At 50.1% G+C, this 14,916-nt stretch overlaps 1 protein-coding gene across 2 annotated transcripts; it reads left to right on the top strand.

Annotated features, from left to right (window-relative positions):
• The first annotated feature begins 357 nt into the window (after nt 1–357).
• DHRS11 (dehydrogenase/reductase 11) lies at nt 358–14,906 on the top strand. Of its 2 annotated transcripts, none has more exons than XM_026861756.1 (7): nt 358–399; nt 3,192–3,401; nt 9,348–9,442; nt 9,924–10,053; nt 10,693–10,785; nt 11,439–11,504; nt 12,480–14,906. In XM_026861756.1, the coding sequence occupies exons 2-7, from the start codon at nt 3,282–3,284 to the stop codon at nt 12,519–12,521; spliced, it is 546 nt and encodes a 181-aa protein (XP_026717557.1). In that variant the 5' UTR covers nt 358–399; nt 3,192–3,281; the 3' UTR covers nt 12,522–14,906. The 2 variants fall into 2 exon arrangements, with proteins under 2 accessions (XP_026717557.1, XP_026717556.1); XM_026861755.1 differs by lacking the exon at nt 358–399 and adding an exon at nt 2,583–2,652.
• Nucleotides 14,907–14,916: the final 10 nt, after the last annotated feature.

Below are 14,916 nucleotides of genomic sequence, written 5' to 3'. Positions count from 1 at the left end.
AAATCGTCGGTGTTGCCTGATTAGAGTTCAGCAGGGCTGAGTTCTGCTGGGCGGGTTCCTGCCGTCAGCTGTAAGCTTTCCTCCCCGCAGCTCTGGGATGCACCGTGACGCTCAGCCTCGGGGTGCGATGGGTGCCCTGCTTTTGTGTTCCACCTGTGAGTAGGCTGACTTCGACAGCCAGCACCCCACTTTGCCTGCGCTGAGCGCTGACACCCGCAGTGAAATTAGAGGCACCACTGGAAAGATAACTCAGCCCAGCTCTTGTTCAAGCAAACTAAGCGTGGCCTGGCAATTGCAGGAGGTGCCAGGACACCAGCCCTCAGCCAGGAGCAAACTAAGACCATACTCCTGGCTAGGACCTGGTGAACTAGGAAGAAAAAGTGCCAGACCTGAGCCGTGGTACTTTACGAGCAAATACTGAACGGGATGGATCCCTTAGTGGGGCGCTCGAGTTTGGGCAGTGGGATGGAGAGAGCCCTAAAGCTCTCACCTTGGTGCCAGGTTATGAAGAACGTGGCTGAAGGGCCCTTGCCCATTTTTCCCTCCTGTATCTTTGCAAACACATGACCCCATCCCTGGAGGGGCTTAGCACCTTCCAGCACTCCTTCATACTGCTTTTAATTTTCTAAATGCTGCTCTTGCAGAATTTTTTTTCCCTAACTCTTTTCTCACGTGTGTACTCTGATCTTTAAAAAGTATATATATTTTCTATTATCAGCACATAATCAACAAGATTGCATGTGTAGTAAAGTGAAACCAGCCCCGGGAGGGTACAGAGAGGTACAATCCAGTCCCAGGGGCACCTTTGTTCTCTGTTGGACAGAAACATTGTCTAGCTCAGCCCAAGCAGAGCTCTCCAGAGAGCGTGATGCTGTTGGGATGTATCGATCTCCGGGCTGAACTCAGCATGTCCGTCCCCTTCTCGTTTGGTGCTGTGAGAGCAATAATAATTCTTGTGTTGCTGCAGTGCCTTCACTGAAGTGGCGCCCAGGAAGGAGAGCAGCTTCTGGACCAGACTCTTAGACCTGGGCTGGTTTTGGCTTGCGATCTGTGAAAGCTCTGAAAAACAAATCAGAAAAGCTTAAACTCACTGTTCCAGGACTTGGCCCACCTCTGCAGTGGTCTTAGGTATTGAGAAAGGTTGAAAATTATTTCTTGAACAGAGCCACGTGCCCCTAAATCATTAAAATTATCATGCTTGGGGTGCAGGGAGGGGTTTGGAGGTCCTGGCTTGTCTGTCCCTCTCCCAGTGAGGATGCTCAGCCCTGCTTTATGTAAAAGAGAAAGTTGGTCACCAAAAAAGCCACTGGTGAAGAGCACACTTTATGATTTGGAGTTGGGAGCCCAGTCACATCTTCATGTGGATTTTTTTTTCCCCTTTTTGGACATTGTGGCATCTAACCGAGTTGCCAGCCCTCCGTGTTACCCCGAGGCACGTGGCTGTCCTGCGTTGTGCTGACCAGGGAGCAGGGAGCCAATTCTAGCAAAACTTCAGGAATCAGAACCCGCAGGTTTCCTGGGCGTGCTGGCATCTGATCTGTGGGATGGCAGGCGTTGGGGGCCAGCTGGGTGGGAGCTGGGCCTGTGCTTTGCTTTGGCATTCGCCAGGTCCTGTGGTGTTTGTGAACTGATGCAGTGCCACGAGCAGTCCTGCCAGCCTGCACCAGGGGAGCAGGTGTCGTGCTGTCTCTGATTATTTTTTTTTTTCTCTTTCCACTTTCACTTATGTTCCATGGTTTGTTTTGTTTTTTTCTTTTGTCTAATGTTCGTTTCAGAATTCGGACATCGGGCTGGCTGACACATGTTTTGGGGGGCAAGTCTGCCCCTGGGGCGGATGCTGGAAGACCAGCTCTGCTAAGTGAAAGGGACAGGGCACCCTGGGGCTTGCTCGCTTCTCCTGGGAGAAAGACACCTTCAGTGCCCTGGTTTGTCACTCCCACTTTCATGGGAGTGAGCTCTATCTGAGGCCGGCGTGGCTCTCCGGGCTCCTCCCCACATCGGTACAGGTGGTGGAGCTAGTTCCAGCATCTGCCTTCTCCAAAATGTGGGAATTGCTCCATGTGTCTTCCTGGAGAGCCAGGAAGGGCTGGGCCAGCCTGGGAGGTGATGCTGCACATCACGGCAAGCAAAACAAGTCAGCATCCCTCCAGTGCGAGCTTCCCGGTGGTGGTTTGGGTGGCCCTGGGTGCTGCTGCCCCGGCTTCCCTGAGTCCTTATTTGTGGCCAGGGCTGGGTGGGCTCCGGGGCAGTTGCTGGGCTCCGAGCTCGGATGGAGCTGGGTTGTTCAGCAGCCGCTTTCGTGTGTGGTCACCGTCCGGTGTCCTCTGTTCCAGGCAGGCATGTCCTGTGCTGGGCCTCGCTCCTCCTTCTATAAACCGCTGTGAATTGCAGGCCTTGGCATGCAGGGAGGAGCCCGAGGAGTGGGAAAGCTGCCTCTGGCAGGAGGAGAGCTTTATTGCACCCGCTGAAATGTCACGTTGGTGAAACCGCCGTGAGCGACGGCGTTCGAGTGATTTGGTGGACGTTTGTAGCCAGAGTCCATCTCTCCGCAGAAACCAGACATCACGTGGCTCTCGCCTCGCGCTGGAAGCTGTCACTGCCGCTAATATGACACATCAGAGATGAGATGCTGCTTCTCATTAGCATCAGGGGGTAAAGGGCATCCTCCAGAGGATTTGGTGCGGTGGCTGCCGCGTCATTAACACAGGCAGCCAGCAGCAGCTCTTGGCCTTTCATTTGCTTTATAACATCTAGTCTGATAAAAGACCTGGATGTTTGGAATAATTGTTGGTAATGGCTAATTGTCAGGCATGCGATTGCCATGTCCTTTATCCGCGCAGCAGTGGGGCAGCCTTGCAGCCCAGTGCCACGGCAGTATTTATTTGTATTTTGCCAGCACCTGCTCACCTCGACCTGTATTGCCTGGGGTGATGGATGAGCACAGAGTGTGTCCTCAAGTTTAATAACTTAAAGGCTGAAGCGCTCAGACTCTCCTGTATATCGATATTTCTTTTTTCTTAATTAGCATTTACAATGATTCTTCCCCAGTGCCTGCTTTTAAGACAGGCTCGACGGGAAGCCTGCGGTGTTTTATTAGCCCTGGAGTGTGTTTTTAAGCAAATGACTGGATAAGCTGCTCCACGAGGAGAGGAGGCTGATGGCTGTTTTCTTCCTTTCTTTCTCTTCCCTAGAAATTGGCAGCCGAATGCCAGAGTGCTGGCTACCCGGGGACCCTCATCCCATACAAGTGCGATCTCTCCAACGAAGAGGAGATCCTGTCCATGTTCTCCGCCATCAAGACGCTTCATCAAGGAGTTGATGTCTGCATCAACAACGCGGGGCTGGCTCGCCCGGAGCCCCTGCTCTCAGGGAAAACAGAGGGCTGGCGGACGATGATAGACGTGAGTAGTGCCACTGGGAGAGCGGAGCTGTGCTAGATTTTTATTTCTTCTGGCTGCCAACAGCATCGTCCCCATAGACTTATTTCATGTGTGCAGAGCTCAGGACCTGCTTCTCATCTGGCTCTGACATGGCCCGGGTGTGATTGGGAAGTGGAAAGACATCATGCACTGCTGAGCCACGTGCCTTCACCTTGGAGTAGGAAAACATTCCATACCTTCAGTAGCATTTTTTCCTTTAGCTCGATGGCCTTCTAAATGGTGATGAGCCTCACTGTTGTTTTTTTTTTTCTTCAATAAAATAGGAAATTGAATGCCAAGCATTGGCTTTTGTAGCTAATCCTGTTAGGGATAGCAGTGGGTTGTAAAATGGACAGATTCTTTTTGTTTTAAAAAGCTGTAATGCTTTTTGTCTTTATAGCTTAATTTTCTGCCCATAATCTGGTTAGAGCTGGATGTGAACAAGGCAATTTCATATGCTGAACGGGGAGTTTGTGCAAATCGTCCATGCCATTTCCCAACAGCTCTTCTCCCTGGGTGTTGCTGTCCTGAGGTGCTGCTCTGCATCTTTCTGGGACTTCACCATCTTTTGTCGTTCCGTGATGGCCCTTTTCTGCACACAACCACAGCTGTGGGACCCCGGGCCAGTCTGCGTGCCCTTGCAATGGCCCTTTGGCTTTCCTGCAGCTCTGGCTGGTGAGATGCTGAAACAGGAGCTGTTCGTGAAGATGGTTTCCCCCTCCTGTACTTTTGTGCATGAAAGCGTTATCCTCATAGGAACAGGAGTCGAACTCATGGCTTTGAGTGAGCCTTCTAGCACCTCCAGCAGCTATGAGAGCTTGTCCTAGTGAAGGAAGAGAAGTGTCTATTTGAAAAGTTGCTTGAAGCTGTAGGGTTGGGGCTGCTACATCTGACAGCGAAGTCAGCCGGGATCTGTCGGCTCCTGCAGCAGCCGGTGGCTGTTCATCCAGCAGTAGCTTCAGGGGCTGCGTAAAGCAAAACAGAGGGGCACATGGAGGCCTCAGGCTCCTGCTGCCAGGGCAAGAGCTGCCATCTCCTGACTAATTAAGTTCTTGTTAGGATTTTGGCCGCTCTGCTGGCTGCTGTGACTGCAGCCAAAGTAAGCTCAGCTCAGCTTTGTCTGCCCAGCCAGGCTTTTGTGGGTTGCCCAGCCTGGGTCACTGCACAGCCGCATCTCCCAGTCCACGGTTGCCATGGAATCTTTAAAGAAAATTAAGTGAAGTGTAGCTGAGACTGAGCTGGTGTAAAGCAGGGCACTTCCCAGCCTTGTCTCACCACAAGCCTGGCCCTGTGGGTCGCCTGCGCCTTGGAAACTCCTTGTCCTGGTCGCTGTGATTGTGCCTTTTGTGGATGCCCCTGTGGATGCTGCATGTCTCTCACACTCATTTGTCTTTGTTCTTCTGACTTTTTGTTCTTCATAAGGTGGGCAGGCTGCAGGGGACGCAGCTTGTGCCAGCTGAAGGCCTTTGCCCTCTCCGTGCTCCCTTCCCCGGGTGCTCAGGTGGGAGCGCTCCCTTTATCTCACCTTCCATCGCTTTTCGGGAGAAAGATTTTGGAATGGGGATTGTCCTGTACGACATGCTCCAGTGTTGGTATTTAGTGAGTTGAACTTTGGGAGCCTGTGGGGTCCCTCTCCTCGTGGGTGCTGCTGTGTGCACCTTTCGGAGGTGTTTCAGGGTGATGGATGGGGTGGGAGGAGAGGCAGGGTGGTGACTTCACATGGGCAGCATTAGAAAACCAGGGCCAGGGCCATGTTTTATTCCCCGAGGTGATCTGTATGGCTCTATCTGCGCTCATTGCTTGGCAAAACTGCTGCTGTAGCACTGGGAACACTGAGACACCCAAGCTTTCTTCCTGTACCGGCAGCTTTTTTCCTCTCTCCAGCTTCCCCAGCAGCTGGTGGGTTTGCTCTTGACTTGTGTGTAATTAAATAACATTCGCACCTCTAACGCAAAGGTGAAGCCCTGGGACACTCCAGAGCCAAACGCTTCCCCCACCTCAGCCTAGGCAGCCTGACAAGCCTGGGCTTTCTTTTTAGCCTGCCACTAAGCGGTAGAAATAGCTCAGGGTTTTTCCTTTCACTCTGTGCCCCTGTTTTGTGGCTGCAACCTCCCTGCCTGGAAATACTCTCCACGCATGCCGTGGCTGTGCAGCGCTGGTGTGGCAGTGGGGACTGCGGAGGGATCTGCAGAGACAGCGCTCTCCCCACCGTGGCAAGCCAGCCCCAGGGAAACACTCGCCAGGCCCGTTTCTCTGACGTGCTCTGAAGCTCTCGGAGGGTCAGGACGGGGGAAGGTTGCCAGCACCTTTCACGGGCCACTGGGCTTTGCAGAGCTGAGCGGGAGCAGGGAGGCTTCTTCCAAAGGTCTCTCGGAGAAAGGTGTTAGAGAGCAGCACCAGTCGAGATGCTGTTGGAGAGTTTCAGGGTGCTTCTGGGCTGCTAGACAGGAAAAGTTTCTAAACAGCCATCGATCTATTGATTTAGGAGGCATTAGGGCCTTAAATTAAAGGCATTTTTTTTCCTTTTGGCAAATCGATTTTTGTTTCCATGCATTTTTTATGAGCTTTGAGGCTCTGTCTCCTTCCAGGCTCCCCTCTCAGTATACCTATTCTATAAAATTTCTTGCTACGCATCTAACAGTCAAAATCATGTTTATCGTTTACTTATTCCTCCTCTTTTTCTGATGTTCCAGCTCCTTATTGTCTGCTATTTATTCCCCAGGGAGGAGCTGCTTCTCCCTGGGCTCCAGGAGTCTCGTGTTTAGAATCGTGTCTCCGTTGCTTTACAGCAGCGCCGAGCCCAGCCAGGAAATTCAGTATGTGTGCGGGAGGGAGCCTGTTACCACAGGCAGGTTCTGAGCCCATCATCTTTTGGTTCACAGCTTCCCCCTTTTTCTCTCCACTTGTTTGTGTGGTTGTGCTTGACACGAGGCTGGAGCAAAGTCCTCCAGCTGTCCCCAATCCGCGCAGGAGCAGCCAGGGTTGGGTGCTGTGTACACACCGACTCCAGGCTCTGGGATTTGAACGGCTCCTTCGTGTTTTACCTACTGACCTTTGCAGTCAGGAATTCAAGCTGAACTTTCCATTTGCAGTGTTCAGGGCACAAAGGACTGCAGCGCACATCCTCTCGCTCCTCTGGATGCTAAATGGGTTTGATTCTGCTTGGCATTATTCACTGACCAGCAAGGCTCTGTTCTTCTTGCTTTTATATCTCATCGGTGCAGAGATATGTTTTCTGTAACCTGCGTTTTTAAGTGTGCTTAGGAGCTGGGATACTCATTTTGATGCCTTAGAAAAGGCTGATTCTGGGAAGTGAAATGCTCAGCGCTTCCAGGAACAGGCTCTTTTATGCTCTCCCAACCTGGCAATTGGAACTCATTAATTACTAGAAAATGTGCCGTCGTCGTTTCTATCGCGTTAGCGCGCACCCGCGGCAGGCGCGGACCGGCTGCCTTGTGCAGCACGCTGTGTGCAGGCAGAGCACAGATGCGCTGGCCATCTTTGTAAGGGACCTTTGAACCTTTTGTTCTTAAAATAGGAACGGGGCTGAAAAATGTCTTGTGTGGATATTTGTAACAACGGCCTTCAGATTGTTTCTCGAAGTGATACAGGCCTAAGCCTGGTTCCTTTTCCAGGCACGTTTTTAGGCTCCTGAGTGCCTGTTCCATGGTTTGAGATGGGAGTTCACCCCAAAATCCTGTGGGTGTTCTCAGGAAGAGGCAATCCCAGCTCAGCTGCCTTCCAGCCAGTTGTTTTGTTGTACCAGGGTGTCTTATCGTGCAGGCTCTGGACTTTCCCATGTGGCTGTTGATGAGTATCTTGCTTTGCCAGTAGTTGTCAAAATGTTGTAACTCTACCGACGCAAGGAAGCATTGCTCAGCGTGAGTCACGGCGTTGGAGCCGGGTGTCAGGCTTTAGGCTGATGTTACCCTCTAGTGGCCTGCGGAGATGGAGTGAAATTGGGGAGCGACCGCACCAAAGTCACGGTGCCTGGTGGGTTCAGGGCGCCTGGGGGCAGCGAGGAAAGCGGGGATGCTCCTTGTCACAAAGGTTTTTTATACTAACAGTTGCCCAGATCCATATCTGAAAGGACTGGCTTCTCACTTGGTTAGTAGATCAGACTGGAGTGGGTTTACTCCTGCTTTCCTTGCCCACCTTACTGTGAAATCCAAAAGCCTTCTGCCTGCTCTGGGCTTCAGTCCAGTGCTGAGGTGTCACTTCTGCTGACATGTCTGCTAACTTTCTTCCCTGCACGGCCAAGGTAAATCTTCAACCTGGTGCCAGGCAATTTATCTCTGTAGTTCCAGGTATGATGACTGAGGTCTCCAGCAGTGACCGTGTGCTCAACCAAAGTGCACTCGGATGAAGATGATGACTCTACTTGTTGTGTTGCCTGGGTACTCCAAGATCAGATAAGCATGCTCTTTATCTATCGCCAAGACAAAAACTCACAAGCATGGCCTCTAGTAATGAACAGAAAATAACGACCGAGACAAAAGCAGTGACTGGAGGATCCTTCAGCTGACCCCACTCATCCTTTGTGTGCTGCTCAGTACTGATATCTCTCAAGTCCATCCCTTTCTGCTTCTCACTTTCTGGTCTCCAAACTAATGTTCCTCTCTCGCATGTCCTCTTGTGCTAGCAAGTCCTGATTAGCCTGCCCCGTTCTCGTTTATAAGTTTCACAGCGATGGTAGCCAGCGTACCCTTCGCTCACTGTCCACGTGGTCTTGTTCCTGCTGCTCCTCCCGTTTATAGTTGCACCTGACTTCTGATTCATCAGAAGTTTAGTTCTTCCTGGATATTTCATTCACAGCGGTGGTTTTAGACCCGCCTGGCCTGCTCATTTAGTTAGCGATGTGCCATTAAGTAGGACCTGCCAGCGTGTCCTGCTTTGAAATGGTTACAGCCTTTCCAGAGGGCTTCAAGCAGAGGCTTTCCACCTTTCAGCCACTTTTCCAAATCTAAACCACTGTAAATTTGAGCAATTAGCACTGCTGCTGAGGCAGCTTGCTCAACAGTCTTGCACACACCTCTGGGTGCTTTGTATTCCAGCTGGGGGAGTTTCCATACCTTCGTCTTCCTGGAAACTTTGACTCTGTGTTTTATGGTCAGCAAATGCTCAAGGCATCTGCACGTTAACGGTGGCACATTGCAGGTACAACTGAGTCTAACCAAGCCACGGTGTGCTGGGAAGTGCTGGTCCAAAGAGCAAGACCCCGGAAAGCTCTGGATCCTGTGCTTAAGGGCTGGATAAACTGCCATGTCCTTTCTTCCTTGGCTTATCCAGTTAGGGCTGAGGAAAATGTCAGTGGACAGTGTGACAGATTTCATATCTGCAGGGTTATTTGCCCACTCTGGCCTTCCCCATGGCACAATGTGATCTTTGGCTTCATTTGTGCCCAGGGAGCTCTTTGCTGGCCGTGGGGTTTGCAGTGCCTCTGAGCGCCTGGCTCTCTGACAGGCAATATCTGGGGATTTCCTCGTTAGCTACCTGACCTAATTACCTGCTGTTAGTGTCCTATCAGCTGCCCAAACACCGGTGTGCTCAGTGCTGTACAAAATAAACAACCTCGTCTCCTGGACAGAGCACTGACTGTGGAGAAGCGGGTTTGTTCTCCTTTACTTGGCACTCTACCCGCACACTTGCCCATAAAATGTTTATTTCTGGCAGAGGCCAAGGCTGTCTCAGAAAACCAGGTGTCTGTGACCCCCCCCTGCCCACACCCCCTGTGACTGCAGCCCCCAGCACGGTCGCAGCGTGGCGTAGGGGGTGCGTACGTGCATTTCCCTCTGTTGGCATTTGCGGGAATTGCTGTGGGTCAGGGACTGGAACCTGCGTCCACAGCTTCAGGTGTGTGGGGGACAAGTCAAAGGGTGCCAGGCAGGGCTGCTGGTCTCAGTTTTTCCTTTTTTTCTCTTCCCTCAGGTCAACGTGATGGCTGTGAGCATCTGCACCCGAGAGGCTTACCAGTCCATGAAAGAGAGAAACATCGATGACGGGCATATTATTAACATTAACAGGTACGCGGCGGGGGAAATGGGGGGTCAGCCACGTGGGCTTCCTCCTCCTCGCCTCACAGGGAGGATTTAAGCAGAGGAGCTTTGACCTTGGAGCGCGCTGATGGTGCCCAGGAGGGGTTTTCCAAGGATTGCAACGGCTGATTTTCAAACCACTTTTTTTAACCTCTGCTGGTCTAAATGCAAAAAAAAAAAAAAAAACCCAACAAAACAAACCACAAACCTGAACCAGGGAGAAAAGGGTAACGCCAGTCACGTGCAGTGGTGTAAGGTTGAAGATTAAAACTTCTTGACCAGCTCCAGAAGACAGCAGTGTCAAGAGGTGGTGTGCGTTTCCTGCAGGAGAGGGGAATTCCTCACATAGCCACCGTGTCGGTGTCTCTTTCGGTGTTCATTATGGTGGTTGGAATATCCCGTTTTTTCCTTCTCGGGACTCTGCTTGCCTCCCCACCTCTCAGCACTTTCCTTTCTGCTCTCTCCTCAGCATGAACGGCCACAGCGTTGTGCCACAGTCAGTGGTGCATTTTTACAGTGCCACCAAGTACGCAGTTACAGCCCTCACGGAGGGGCTGAGGCAAGAACTCAGAGAAGCAAAGACTCATATACGAGCTACAGTGAGTACTGCGGGCTCTCTTCCTCTCTCCTGCTTTTGTGGGTGGTAGAGAGCTGGCAGGCTTTATGGGGCTGAGGAAAACAGGCGAGGAAATGCAGAAACTGGGAACGTTCAAGTCCTGTGGCCAGCTGTCCCTGGCCACCTCTCGTTCCCAGGTAGAGAGAGACTGGGGGCAGAAGGCACAGCAGCAGTGAGATGTGTCAGGGAATAAACTTTCTGCGTGCACAAAGCGGGTGGTTGCTCACCCAGGAGCGAGCGGGGCTGGTGGCAGCAGAGGGATGCAGACAGCCAGGCTGTTTGCTCTCATTCAGAGCTTGCATCTCGGGAGTGATGTGTCCAGAAGTTCATTTGCATTGCAAGCTTTTCCATCATTTTCTTTGCTTTCTCTGTCCCTTTGGGGCATGAAGAGGAAAGTACCCATCAGCAGTTCCCCAGAGGTACCTGCCACAATAATCATTAAGGCAAAGCCTTGCTCACTTAAACTGTTCCCCTAGAAAAAAGTGTGGGGAAGGAGAACAATAGAAAGGGGGCTGGATTTTTTTTTTTTCTTTTTCATTGCTAAAATGTTTTCTTTCCTTTTATTCTTTTACTGAAGGGGAATTACAAATCCTATTAGGATGTGCTCTGCTTTTTTTTCCAGTGTATATCTCCAGGACTGGTAGAAACAGGATTTGCTTTTAAACTTCATGATAATGACCCTGAGAGAGCTGCTGCAACCTATGAGAGCATTCGGGTAGGACATGGACAAATGGAGACAGAGGGAAGTGGCTTTGATTATAGTTTAACAGTCTCTCCGCTGGCATATAGCACAAGGAACTAGTTTTGCCGAGTGCCCAGTGCTTTCCAGGATGTAATCAGCAGCCCCCAAGTCTCAGGACTCAGACCTCAGATTCTGCACTGATTTTTACACACTATGCAGATTTTCATTCCAGTTCCGTTTCTGTCCCTCTATATTTTTCTTTTATTTTGACATTCCTGTAAATAAATATCAGTCAGCTTTGGCATTTGGCAGGCTATGGCTTCTTTATTGAAAAGATATAATAAGCAAACATGCCTACACAGGAAGAAATGTGAGAGCATGTTGACTTGCAGGTGGCTAGCACAGGATTTCTTGTGCTTCTTGGGTAATTTTTGATAAGGATGGCAATGCCCGACCTGGCAGAATTCCTGTGTCAGTAGTAAGATTATTCACAGCAGATGGAGAATTACCAGCACCAGACACGTCCTTTGTTAAATTTTTAATGGATTATTTTTTTCCTGCTTGCTTGCATCTTTCTGACATGCCCCAGTGACACTGTTGAAACCCATTATTGACGGTTAGGAAAGGAGTGATCTTGTGGTTAACTTTCTGCCCTTTGACTGAGAATCTCTTCCCTGTCTTTCTAGTGTCTGAAAGCTGAAGATATGGCTAACGCTGTCATATATGTCCTCAGTGCCCCACCTCACGTACAGGTAGGCTGTGCTTGGGCTGGGGGACCCCGCGGTGGGTGGCTGAAGGCGGGGAGGGCAACTGCTGCCCTGACATTTGCTAATCAACGTTGCGGCCGCTGTACCAGCTGCGTGCTTAGCAGAGCCTGGGCTGGGGATTAGCAGCGATCACGTTGTGTTTACCCTTCCCTTACGGCAGCTATGGGATTGTGCTGCTCACGGCCCTGCGGATCCAGCAAAGGCTGCTCTGCCCCCAGAGAAGGGCTGCGCGAGGCAGGGGGAAGCGCAGGGCTGTGGGCACACTCTGCCCTTTTGGATGGTGCCATCTGAGATTTGCGGACAGCCTTGCATCTGGGTCAGGGCCTGCCAGTTGCCAAATAACGTGTTTGTCTGATTCTGGCGAGTGCGATGCACCTCCCCACGGGTGGTGTGAGGCGCTTGTGCTGCCAGAGGGATTTCCCTCCTGTGAAACAAGAAATAAATGACCAGCTTTGAGCTGGAGCCAGGAGGAGGCAGGAGCAGTTTCAGAGATTAGTATAGGCAACATAATTTCTATTGCAAAAGCAAGCTTCGGTCGTGAGAGGTTTAGCAGCCCCTTGAGTGAACTCTGCTCCCTGGGGCAAGACGTGGCCATCTCGACCTTGGATCAGTTGTGATAGTGGCCACCTTGTCTTAAGAAGATAAAAAAATCCTGCCTGTGGCTTCTGCTTGACCCTCTGTGAGCAGGACCAAAGACTCGAACCATGAGAGTTTATAATCAGTGTCATCTTGCACCCTTTTCTGCACGTGTCTGTGCCTGTATCCCTTCCCCTAAAGGCAGAGCAGTCACGTACACCTTTATTTCTTTCTAATATCTCAGTTAAGCAGGCTCATTGCTAGTCACAGGAACTTTCTTCATGTGCAGCTTCCCACTGTTAATGCTGCAGCCTGGAAGTGCTCAGTGCAGGATTTAAAACTGACTCAAGTGCTCCAGTAAAATCCTATGTTGGTCTCTTCCAGATTGGAGATATACAGATGAGGCCCACGGAGCAGATATCATAGCGAATGAAGAGGACTGTGAGCAGCACCGTGTATCCACTCCACTTCGAACCCTCTGGCAATTTAGGGTGTCGTCAGCTGGCTAGCAACATTTTAATCAAGTACCAAGGATCGTGTTTGAAGAATTCTTTTTCTCTCCCTCTCTCTGAGCTGGTGCTGGTGCTGAGCCAGTTTAAAAAGAAACAGTAGTGGGTCTCTTTCTCCCCCACTCCTTTCTGAAACTGCTTAAGAGTAAAATGTATTTGAAAATAATGCAGGGAAGTGGTTTGTGGAAGATTGTTGTCTCCAGGCTGGTTTATTCTTCCTTTTGCTTTCTTTTCAAGGTTTGTTTGATGTTATTTGCTGATGCTGTGTCTGGACGTAAGTGAAGTGCCACAAGATGTTTGCCAGCCTCGGTATGCTTAGGGTTTTTGAGATTTTCAGTGGATGTCACACATGTATCCATCTAATTTTTGGGTTTATTTTCATCAGATTGATTACTGATGGTAATGATGCATGTGGTATCTTCTACTTCTTTCAGACTCCACTGCCCTAAACCCAGCGTACAATCTCACCCGCCTTTCCCATTCACATGAATCATGCCTGCCAAGTCTGAGGAAGTATAAATGTGTGTGCTTGCTGTTTCTCTTTCTTTCTAGGTAGGTAGGTAAATAGTTGGAGGAAAAGTACCTGTACTTCTGCAGGTTAAGATGATCATCTAAGTGGCATAGTTACAGTAAGAGTGAGTTGTTTGGTATTTTTAATAAAAACTAAATGTGTGCTGTCTTGTGATCACCTCTATCTTCGGTATCATCTCCCAGCACTCTTGATGTTTTTGTACGTGATGTTTGCATGCATTGACACTTTTCTGAAAATATTGATTGGTCTTAGAAAGATGTATGGTGCTGTTTAAATGCTGGTGCTGCTGAGTTGGAAATATTGGAAGTTTGTTTATCCGCAGAGATGTGAACTCGGAGAGAGAGAGAGAGTGAAATGAACCATGCCGAAGCTGTCCAAAACGAAAAGATACTAGTAGGGGCATTTGCCTGTAGAGCAGCAGGTAAAAGGTCTGGTTCAGATCTCGTACTAGTTCTAGGCTGGTGCAGCCCCACTGTTTTGCTCTGGGTTGACTCTGTCTCGAGGAAGAAGCGAATCAGCCACAAAGCTGATACGTGCAGACCTGGAGACCACTCGAGTTGTCTTAAGACTCTGGCGGCGTGGCAGAAACACGTCTGGGTGTCATCCAGCTTGCTGCAGAGCCAGGGAGCTGTTAACGTAGACGTTGCCTTAAGGTTGCAGACTCGCTCCTGCTGCGCTCTGGACTTTCTGTAGTGTTTTGGAAGGGGAACCGTTGGTTTAGGTGGAGCAGGTGTGGTCAGTTGATCGGAGCGAAGGATCAGGAGCCAGAGGAACTTGGGTTGGATTGTTTTGCTTACACCAGTGTAGCTCTGTGGGAGTTCATCTGTGTTACACCACCAGAAGGGAGACCAGAAGTGGGCCACTACCATCATGAGTTTCAACTCCCTATAAAGCCTTGGGCGAGTCACTTTACCTCGCTGCCTCAGTTTCCCCATCTGTAAAATGGGGATAATAATACTTACCTACCTCACAGGGGTGTTGTGAGGACTCACAAACTTTTGTAAAGCACTTTGAATATGAAAAGCGCTATGTAAGTGCTGAGTGTTGATATGAAGTATTATTATTAATTAAATCTTGTGATACATAGAATTCCTTGTGCCAAAGGTGAGCAACTGTAGAAGGATACAAGGAGAAAACTGGTAAAACATTCCTTCACAAATGGCAAAACAAAAGCAATTTGCCCCTTTTTTTCCTCTTTATAAATACATGCTCATGGTGTGTTCTGTCCATTCCTCATCAGTCACCAGTTTCTACTGGCAAGTACACGTAGCCTCGTCTCTGGATTTGGCCTTTTAATTTACTGTGAGGGAAATTCATGCCCCGTGGTGAAGCCTTGTCCGACTAACGCACTACCCTCCTCTGCCTTGCCGAGGCGGTGGCTTTGTGGGGGCTCTGTGCACAGAGCTGGGTCTCACCTGCAGCGCTGTGGTAGATCGTGTCCCGCAAGGAGCAGCCCGTCCAGGTCAGCACGCCGCCAGCGATCCTCACCGCAGCAGAGAGCCTGCGCCAGCTGGGAAAGTGCTTCAGTCTCTGTGCCACCGTGATCCTCTGTTCCACCTGGCTAAGGAAGGTTCAAGCAGTGTTGTGCTTTTTTTGTAACACCCCTGCGACGTTCAGCTAGACTTGATATGAAAACTCCCGGTGTTTTCCGTAGGGTTTCTTTTGCAGGAGCTGGTTGAAATTCAGCAGATGCGCTGTGCGGCGTGTGCCATCTTTTTAAGAGAAGATGGTTGAACTAGGACTTGAAGGCCAAAAAAAAAAAAAAAAAAAAAAAAAAAAT

Source organism: Athene cunicularia (genome assembly GCF_003259725.1).
Source record: "Athene cunicularia isolate RWA chromosome 19 unlocalized genomic scaffold, athCun1 chr19_part1, whole genome shotgun sequence".
NCBI lineage: Eukaryota > Metazoa > Chordata > Aves > Strigiformes > Strigidae > Athene > Athene cunicularia.
This window is presented reverse-complemented; position numbering and strand designations above follow the sequence as displayed.